The sequence below is a fragment of the Oncorhynchus tshawytscha genome, linkage group LG26 (genome assembly GCF_018296145.1).
Source record: "Oncorhynchus tshawytscha isolate Ot180627B linkage group LG26, Otsh_v2.0, whole genome shotgun sequence".
NCBI classification, from domain to species: domain Eukaryota; kingdom Metazoa; phylum Chordata; class Actinopteri; order Salmoniformes; family Salmonidae; genus Oncorhynchus; species Oncorhynchus tshawytscha.
In genome coordinates this window covers 37,130,633-37,141,040 of record NC_056454.1, presented here as the reverse complement: position 1 = coordinate 37,141,040, position 10,408 = coordinate 37,130,633, and the positions used below count along the sequence as shown (strand labels likewise).

General features: G+C 39.1%; 1 protein-coding gene across 2 annotated transcripts; it reads left to right on the top strand.

Annotated features, from left to right (window-relative positions):
* Positions 1–854: 854 nt before the first annotated feature.
* On the top strand, positions 855–10,035 carry tfcp2l1 (transcription factor CP2-like 1). Of its 2 annotated transcripts, XM_024389666.2 has the most exons (15): positions 855–1,012; positions 1,473–1,621; positions 2,599–2,672; positions 4,374–4,479; positions 4,719–4,825; positions 5,032–5,184; positions 5,300–5,410; positions 5,781–5,878; positions 6,176–6,230; positions 6,367–6,460; positions 6,863–6,953; positions 7,111–7,193; positions 7,383–7,525; positions 8,800–8,851; positions 8,972–10,035. In XM_024389666.2, the coding sequence occupies exons 1-15, from the start codon at positions 951–953 to the stop codon at positions 9,007–9,009; spliced, it is 1,416 nt and encodes a 471-aa protein (XP_024245434.1). In that variant the 5' UTR covers positions 855–950; the 3' UTR covers positions 9,010–10,035. The 2 variants fall into 2 exon arrangements, with proteins under 2 accessions (XP_024245434.1, XP_024245433.1); XM_024389665.2 differs by having other exon boundaries at positions 8,800–10,035.
* Positions 10,036–10,408: the final 373 nt, after the last annotated feature.

The following is a 10,408-nucleotide window of genomic DNA, read 5'->3' as shown; positions in this document are numbered from 1 at the left end:
TGGAATCTTTCAAGCTGTTTAAATGCACAGTCATCTTAGTGTATGTTAACTTCTGACCCACTGGAATTGTGATACAGTGAATTATAAGTGAAATCTGTCTGTAAACAATTGTTGGAAAAATTACTTGTGTCATGCACAAAGTAGACTATAGTTTGTTTTAATGACTCCGACCTAAGTGTATGTAAACCTCTGACTTCAACTGTATGTGGGAACTCCTTCAAGACTGTTGGAAAAGCATTCCTTATGAAGCTGGTTGAGAGAATGCCATGAGTGTGCAAAGGGTAGCTACTTTGAAGAATATAAAATATATTTTGATTTGGTTACATGATTCCATATGTGTTATTTTATAGTTTTGATGTCTTCACTATTATTCTACAATGTAGAAAATAGTAAAAAATAAAAACCCTTGAATGAGTAGGTGTGTCCAAACTTTTGATTTGTACTGTATGTATTTATTTTTTTTACAAAAGAAAGCAAAAACACTAGAGAAAAAAAAGATATGTTAAAGCTAATCTAGCCAAGTAGCCATTAAAAAATACAAATCGGACTGTGCACTTATTCAAATTTTAGGCTACCTGTCCTGCACTACTATGGGGCAGGGGAAGTGTTTCAGTGAATGTATCCCAAATGGCACCCTATTTCCTACATAGTGCACTACTTTTGACCACAGCCCTATGGACCTATGGTCAAAAGTAGTACACTATATTGGGAATAGGGTGCCATTTGGGAGGCAAACAGTGAGTCACAGTCCGCTTCTCAAAGGTCATGTAAGGTATTCTAATGAGTTGAAAGTGATGTCATACCCGGTATATAAGTCTGTAGCAGGGTGCTGGCCGGCAAACTTCTTTGAGAGCGTTATCAGACCTACCTGTGGAAGCAACACACCAGGGTGCCATTCCCAACTCCCATTCTCTGTTTCTGGGGATACTTTAGACGCTGCACTGGAAAACATGTTGTTTTGGCACAATCAGCCAGAGCCCTACCACCAGCATTCAACTGCAAGTTATATTCGGTAAGTGGACATCTCCAATTAGGAAAATTTTGTACGTTTTTAGAGAACTTTAATAATCATAAAAGTTTAATTCAGTGGAGAAAAAAAATGTAAAAATGTAACATTTAAATGGGATTGAAAGCAGCAAAATGTTTCATACATTTTAATTAGCCCACAACTTCACCAATATTGCACTTGAGTGTTGTAGTAGCTTAGGCCAAGATCTTGCAAAATTGCTACTCTACATTTAAATCTGAGGTGCATTGGAATAAAGTACAAAATATATGGCTAAATAATGTTGTGCAATGTGATTATGCATCATACAAGTTTATTAAAACATTTTACCTACCTACACCATAGTCAAGAGGTACTGATAAGATTAAATCTGGCTGACCATAGAGAAGCCTCTTACTTATTTACGCTTCGATAATTAATGATCAACCGCACATTTTCCCCCTCCTCTCTCGCTGCTCTCGCTCAGAGATGCTTTGGCGCCTTTCCTGAAACACGAGGAGGAACGGCACGCAACAGAAAATGGCGCCAAATGGTCTCCTTTCCAATATGTTCTCTGTGCAGCCACCTCGCCCGCTGTAAAACAGCAAGAAGAAACTCTGACTTATCTAAACCAAGGTAGCTAGCTATTCTTTCTTTATTACTAAAGTTATAGGTTGTTGGATGGAATTGAACTCATGGCACGTAATTGAGTGTAGGCCCACTCAGAAGAACATTCTCCCTCTTATCAGCACTGATACAATATGGAAAAAACATCCCTCCAGTAAACAGAACAACTGCATCACACACATGCTGCACGCTCATCTTTAGGCAAAGGAAGTTCATGTAATGGTCATATTCACTCTTTTTTCTTTACATTTACTACCCACACAAGATGAATGACACTTACATTTTAGTAAATCTTGTTCAGCTTATTTACATAGAGACACACAATTCCCCTTTAAATAGTGCCACATCAGGAATCTTGGATCTCTAGATATTCCACTTCAGTTTATGAAAGCTCCCCCAAGGTATATAGTTGATTTTCATATTCATCTTATCTTGAACTGCATTTTCCCTCATTGTTCTCATCTTCTTGTTCTCTCTTGTGGTCTAATTTACGATCATCCATTGGATTTTTGTATTATGAATATATTGCATATAAGACGGGCCATTTACCGAAAGTTACTAGGTAGGTTGCACATTTCGGTGAATGAAATTGGAAACTATTGGTAATCCAGCCCAAAATTATACAACCCCCACATAATTAAAAAAAAAAAAAGTTAGTCTACTATGTAGGTCTACCTGCCTTTAAAATATGTTTATATGATATGACTATTGCACAGAAGTACTTGCTTGATATGATGGAAATTGTAATAGTAAATTGCAAAGTAAAGTTTTTTACTTGACAATTGGTGGGCTCAACCATAATCTGGGTGAAAACTTCTAGGGGGCACTGCAAAGGGTCTATGGGGGTAAACCCTGACTGTAAAATGATTTTTAAAGAAAAGGTGCTTATTGAATGCATTTCTATTCTTATGCTGCCCCTTTTTCTGACTAATTGATTTCACATTTTTCAATTTTAATCAGGTTTGTCTTAATGTTTTAAAATGTAGGTCAGTCCTACGAAATCCGTATGCTTAACAGAAAACTAGTGGAGTATACAGATATAAGCAGCAAATATGTTAAGGTAGGTTAAAGGTATTGTGTATGTATTTTTAACTTTCATGTGACCTCTTCTCTGAACTTTTTTTCTTTATCTGTTTGTATGTATCCTCCATTTCCTGAAACTGTCAACACACAGGTGACTCCTCAACCCTCTTCTTTCCACTTCGGGGGTTGGGCGGGTGCCATCTTTGAAGACTTGGTACTATCACCCATCTTCTCCCCTTCTGAACTTATACACCACCACACACTCAGCTCAGTTCAGCTTACCCTTCAACACATCAGCTTTATCGCACAACACATCACATCACATACCTTCAAGTATGTCTTATTTGCTCTTTTTGCACAAGTTCATCTTACGTACAATTCTGCTTTCGTCTATAGACTTTACTACTGGGAGTTATTCATAATGCTTTGACATCTTTTTACTTTGTTGAAATGTATTTCTTGTTTTTCTTTTTCAAATACGAAATGTGCATCAAGAACGTTGATCAATATAGCAAGGGAATTATTACAATCCCATGTTTGTTGTAAAGGAAACCGTGTTTAACTTTATTTAATTATTTAAAAAAGAACAAGTGGTATATTGAAGATGCCACTGGTTTATGAATAACACCCATTAGTACAACTCAAGTTGTCACTATGTGCACATTTTGTTGCAGGTTGTTATAATATATTGGATCTATGTTTGTTTTTAAGTGATTTGAATTATGGGAGTCGACTTTGATATACCTTTATGTCTTTCACCAGTGAAATTCAATCAAATGACTTGGTTTAAAATTAAGGCAGATATCGGTATGCATTTTCCATGAAGGGAAAAATGAAGTCATTTTAATTGAATTTAGCCATGTCCCAATACACATATCCATCCACTTGAAAGTTCTGTGTCGTCAGGCTGTCAGGAATGGACGGTCATATTTCGGTCGTGTTCAATGAATCAGTCTAACGACACAAGAATGGAACAGGTGGCACTTGTACAAACAGATGACGTGTTGTGTCTGTCTATGTCCTTGTGCTCTGCGCAGTCACGCATGAGCCTCTCAGTGTAATAGGCTGAAATGAATGGAAACGTTGTTTTTACAGGTTGTTAATTTTACGATTTGATTTATGTTCTTAGTAGGTTTTAAATGTGCAATTAACTTAATACTAATGCAACAGTGAGGAGGAACATTAATTTATGTCCCTTCGTTTGCGTGGAAACAATAATTAAGTATGCACAGGCAGTTGTCTAGTCTGTCGTTACCCATCCCGACCAGGGCTTTAATAATGAAAATCTTTATGTATGTGCTTTGTTCTCAAACGGTGACACTTCAAACAACTTCTACTGATTCCTCACTAAATGTCTTAATAGCACAGGAAGAACTCATGGATATTTTATCTCATAGCTTCTGTCAACAAATAGTTTTGTTATGATGGCAGATTATTGCACAACCATCAGACATTGAATCCTATAACCCCAGCATTATCTACCTTTCTATGCTTTTAGTCAATGGGAATCTGTAGCTGTTATTTCAAGTGTTATTCATATGAGCCGAAGCCAAGGGTGATGCAATCCATATGGATCTCCACTCATTAATGCTGTCTGAATAAATTATCTGTAAATGGTTCTTCTGGGAGATTGTGCGTAGCTTTTCGCACTTTGCCGAACGACACGATCGGCCACGTGCGAGGCTGCCTTGCCTTATCACTGTGCTTCGTACTAATGCTTTGTCCTGCTTGTCCACAGAGCATTGTGCGTGTGGTGTTTCATGACCGGCGCCTGCAGTACACAGAACATCAGCAGCTGGAGGGTTGGAGATGGAACAGGCCTGGGGACAGAATCCTGGATGTAGGTAAGGCTGGTTGCCTGCAGACCAGAGAACTTCTTAAGTAAAGCCCAACCACAGTATGTTTGATGACTGACCTATGATATGATCTACATTGCCTTTGGTCTAATACTGAAGTGTAATTACTATGCAATTATTAGGTATTTACCGTTTTGACTAATCCTTTCTAAGTATCTACCTGGTAAAAAGGCATAAGAATTTATTCTGACCTGCTGTGACTTACTGACTTGATTGACTGTGTCCAGATACCCCCCTCTCTGTGGGTGTCGTGGAGCCTCGTGCTCACCCACTGCAGCTCAACACTATAGAGTTCCTCTGGGATCCCGTCAAGAACGCATCCGTCTTCATCCAGGTAACACGGTCAAATATCTAGTTCTTTTCCCTGCTTTCTAGCTTACTTTGGTCCTGGAATTGGGGTGAAAGTAAAATCATTAGACATATAAAAGGTTTTAGTCCCAGAGGGACTATTTTCCAATTCCACCTATCTCTTGCATTTGAAACTCTAATTACCATATAGAATGGCTCATGGATTGTGTATGTATGTTTGTTTGTGTTCAGGTCAACTGCATTAGCACTGAGTTCACCCCTAGGAAGCATGGTGGAGAGAAGGGAGTTCCCTTCCGTATCCAGATAGACACCTTCACTCAGAACGAACATGGAGAGTACCTGGAACATATGCACTCCTCCAGCTGTCAGGTCAAGGTCTTCAAGGTAAAGGGGCTCTTAGGTGGGTGGGTGGGTGTGTGTGTGTGCATTTCTGGTTGTGAGAGCTATTAGTCCATTTAATTTCTTTGTGTACTTAATTTTTTCTTCTATTTTCTTTAAGCCAAAAGGAGCTGATCGTAAACTGAAGACTGATAGGGAAAAGATTGATAAAAAGTCCCATCAAGACAGGGAGAAATACCAATCCTCTCATGAAACCACCATGCTTACCGAGGTGAGGGACCCTAACACTGTGGCTTGTCACTTGACAAGCTATTCTGTCATAATATGTTAATATGTTGCTTAAGTCCACTCACGTTGATTGACTCCGTAGTCACTCTAACCAGCCCTTGATGCAGTTGTCTGTTAATGATTGTGACAGTTAGGGCAACAGTCCGTCAGTGCCTTTTCTTTTGACGTCAAACCAACATGCTGGAAAAAACAGTGATTGTTTTCTACTAACCTGGTTTTAGGTTTCAAGGATTTCCCACTTATGTCTGTATCAGTCTACAATCACAATGTCCTAGTAAAACAGTAACCAGACGTACCTTTCTCTTTGCCATGGACATCTTATTAAAGTTCATTTCCTCTCTCTTTTGTTTCAGTGTTCCCCCTGGCCTGATGCCCCAAATCTCGGTAGCACTAATGACACTCCTTCCCCAGTCTACCACAGCTCCCCCACCTCATGTAGCTTTACTGATGGGTAAGACACCTCTCTTATCTGGATGAATTGAACTGTTTCATTGACTTAAATTGTTGATCATGAGGTAAATATAGGATTTATCTGTCTTTGTGCATCTATGGCAGTTCAGTTGCACACCCACGCATTTTCTGAAGAACCGTTATGTGGGTCAAGAGGTTAGCCAAATTGGATCCTCCATTATCTACAGTGCAATCCCATTGGATCTGCCTATTTGCACTAGTCTTATCAGGACAAGTCATTACTTAATGACCCAACTCTTGTCATCTTCCCCATTTGTGTGACACTTTACTTTTATAGCAACAGCTCTCCAATCCAGCAGGGGGAGCTGATTCTGTCCGGCTGCTCTTCTGATGTAAGTAACGGGAGAAGTAGTATTAATGCCATTACTCTCATCTCTTATTTTTTTAGGCAATTGTTTGGAGACAGTGGGCAGTCAGTGGGTGCTATAGCTACTCATTTCAAGGGCTCTTCTTCTTTTTGACATGTAGCACCTTGTGCCATCGTCCTCACCGCAGGACACGCAGCTGTGGCTTCAGCTTCACAGGTTCTCGCCTTACTGTAGGCTCTTCTCCAGGTTCTCAGGTAGTGTGTGTGTGGTTCAATTAACGCAAGACTCAACCTTAAGACCTAGTTGTATGTTCCTGAACACTGTTGCCAGAGCATCCATTTCCTTGACAATGTTATGCCCGTTTCTAAGACTATAAACCGTTCTTTGTAGCTTTTTGTGTTGATGCATGTAATTGATATCTGAAGGACATTTCCAGTGAAAATTAAATATAGATTATTTTTAAAGTGAAATAATTTAACACATGAATGACGCTCAGATGACTGTCAGACACCACAAATCTAGAATTGCTTCTAACTTTGTAGAAAGGCCTTAGCAGAGAATAATCCGGGACTTTTCTCTCTCTTTATGTCCTTGTTCCTCCAAAACGTCATCAGACCAGTTTGTAAGTGACTGTGGATCTTCTGTGAATGTTGTAGGTGCTGACCTGTTGAAGATGAGCAGAGAGGACCTGATCCAAATCTGTGGTCCGTCAGATGGCATCCGGCTGTTCAACACCATCAAAGGAAGGTGAGACTAAACTGCAGTGGCAGGAAGACTAATCCAATATACATTTTTTGGCAACACTTCACATGTTTAATTAGTACTTTACTCAAGTGTGTAACTTTTATCCCACATTTACCATGGTCAATTCTGGATGGCTGTTATTCGTCTTTACTCTGTACAGGTGTATACAGCCCCGCCTCACCATCTATGTGTGTCAACAACAAGCCAGGAATCAACCACAGACAAAGCCCGGGGGGGGAGAGGGTAGGTTACTGTACTTCTCCAATTATTGTGGGTACTAGTTATCTGACACCAAAGGACCCTTTCCCGGACAAAGATAAGCCTAGTCCTGGACTAAGAACCTCCAGTGATTTTCCAGTATTTCCCATATCATGTTTTAGCTGATGATGATCTCTAACCCTCAGCTAATCGCCTTTCCTCCTATGTCTATAGTGTACCATGCTCTATATCTGGAGGACCTGACACTGGGGGACCTCTCAGAGAAGATAGCTCTCCTTTACAGTGTAACTCCCCAGCAGATCAGCCACATCTACAGACAAGGACCCACAGGGATACACATACTGGTCTCTGATGAGGTGAGAGAAGGCAGGGGTCAGAGTTCAGATGAAGGATATAGTGTATCTACAGATTACTATTTGATTTTCAAGCATTTGGTTAGTAGTTATATTGTATGTATGCATATTTAATCATTAGTAACTGCAGATGAATTACTTGGCTTTACAAAGTAACCCTCTGACCTTCTCCTCCAATGCATTTTCAGAGGGAGACGACGTTTTGAAAATAGACATTTGTTGAGTAGTTCTAGGGTTGGGGTCATGGGTAGTGTTTCTATCAGTGAGTGAGTAGTGGTAGTGCTAGTGGTTGGGGTCATGGGTAGTGTTTATCAGTGAGTAGTGCTAGTGGTAGGGGTTGGGGTCCGGGTCATGGGTAGTGTTTCTATCAGTGAGTAGTGGTAGGGTTTGGGGTCATGGGTAGTGTTTCTATCACTGAGTAGTGATAGTGGTAGGGTTTGGGGTCATGGGTAGTGTTTCTATCAGTGAGTAGTGGTAGGGTTTGGGGTCATGGGTAGTGTTTCTATCAGTGAGTAGTGATAGTGGTAGGGTTTGGGGTCATGGGTAGTGTTTCTATCGGTGAGTAGTGATAGTGCTAGTAGTATGGGTTGGGGTTGTGGGTAGTGTTTCTATCAGTGTGTAGTGATAGTGCTAGTAGTATGGGTTGGGGTTGTGGGTAGTGTTTCTATCAGTGAGTAGTGATAGTGCTAGTAGTATGGGTTGGGGTTGTGGGTAGTGTTTCTATCAGTGAGTAGTGATAGTGCTAGTAGTATGGGTTGGGGTTGTGGGTAGTGTTTCTATCAGTGAGTAGTGATAGTGCTAGTAGTATGGGTTGGGGTTGTGGGTAGTGTTTCTATCAGTGAGTAGTGATAGTGCTAGTAGTATGGGTTGGGGTTGTGGGTAGTGTTTCTATCAGTGAGTAGTGATAGTGCTAGTAGTATGGGTTGGGGAGTTGTTAGGTTATCTATATTTCCTCCAGAGGCCCTGTGTTGGTTGTTTGTGCCCTGGGCTGGCATGGGTCAGTCAGCTTGGGTCACTAATATCACTAATGGCCCTGTGTAAATGGCAACGGCATAGAAAATCAATCATTAATGACTGGTAGGAAACAGGGGAATGTAGACCTATGGATGCAGAGGAACTACAACAGAATCAACTGGCTCAGGCTATTATGGCCAGCGCTGTTTCCATGCACTTGATTATGATGTCTGGTTACTGATTGACTACCAGCATCAAACAAATAAAGAGAAAGATGCCATTTAAATGTCAAATGAATATCTTCTTAATTTCTTCTTTCTCAGATGGTGCAGAACTTCACAGAGGAAACAAGCTTTGTTGTCAACACTCTGAAAGGTCATATTTCCCTCACTAACCTCTTAAATGCACAGAACCTCATGTAAATATGCAATTTGTATACTTATTTAATGTTTTAACAGAGCTAATAGTTGTCCTATGTTAATCTTCTAATTTCAGATGAAAATAATGATGGCTACCATGTTGTGTTGAAGTGACTGGAGGACAGGTCTGGAGTGGATAGTTTAGATCCCTGTGTCTGGAACGTATAGGGCTTGTTGTGGAGTATTGAAACTTTGTAACATTAAATAGTGCAATTGTATATATTGTTCATAGCTTATTCTATATATCATGTTCCTGTCCAGGCATTGCAATAACTCTGAAAATGTCCTTGAGACAGCTTTTTAGTTAACTTTTTTAAATGTATTTTTTTATTAAGTTATTGGTTAATTTTGATGAGATGTGTAATTCGTTTATAAAGCATGGTTCATTACTCCTGCAAAATGGACATGTTTAAAAAATAATAATTAAAAAGTAAATATCATAAAAATCTATTTAAAATCACTCTTTAAGTTGTTGAAATGTATCATAAAGTGTTGTTCAAAGAAATCCAAAATATACTACATTATTGGCATTCCTTTGTTACGATCTATAGTTGTTGATTTGTTTGATGTTACATATTAGAAGGCAAACGTTACTTTCTGCGGTATCAGTACATATTGTTTCATAAAGAGTGAGGACCAACTGTTTTCTAGGGGTCACATTCAAGTATTCATTCTGAAACTTACTTTGATTTCATCTTCAAATGATATCTTTCTTATCCACATGGTTTATGTTTATTCAATAGTGTTTAGCAATACAACAGTGTTTCAAAAGTGATGTAAAGTATTAACTCTGTTTGCTTCGGGACACAATTGCTTTACCCATTTTAAACATTTGAATTAAAATAATCTAGACAAATTTTTCAACCCCCAGTACTTACAGACAAGGCAAATGAACAAATCATACAGCTGTAATAGCTAAGGATTCTATCCTGCTTCTGTTATTTATCTCCCATTTAATGTACCATTTTATGTACAGCATATCAGTTGTTCCACATACCTGTCCTGAAATTGAAATAGCTTGATATTGTCCAATATGTTAAGTATTACTGCTAATGCTTGAATTTTAATGAAAAAAACTTGACTGCCATGACTGTGATGATGTGATTTCACTCAACATAAAGAATTTTGCACTGCTCTGTACTATTCTTCTGAGTTCAATTTATCATTCACTAACATTTGTTTACAGTATAAACAAGATCAGCTCAATGTATTTAATGAAGAATGTTAAGTTCCCCAACAAGAAAAAACAAAATTGTCACTCAAACTGAAAGAAGAACTAACAAAGAATCACTGACAACAACCAAACTAAACAGGTGTTTTCGGAGGGGTTCTGAAAGACACTCATGGGGTTGTCCACTAAAAGTTGACTAGTAACAACAACAACTGGGTCCTAAAAGACACCCACCATGAGTGCAAAAATTTGCCCAAGAGGCTAACAAAAGAAAATCCCACACCAAAGATAAAGATAGGAATCAAACCAAAAAGTGGAGCAAAACGAAAACAGGGAAAATCA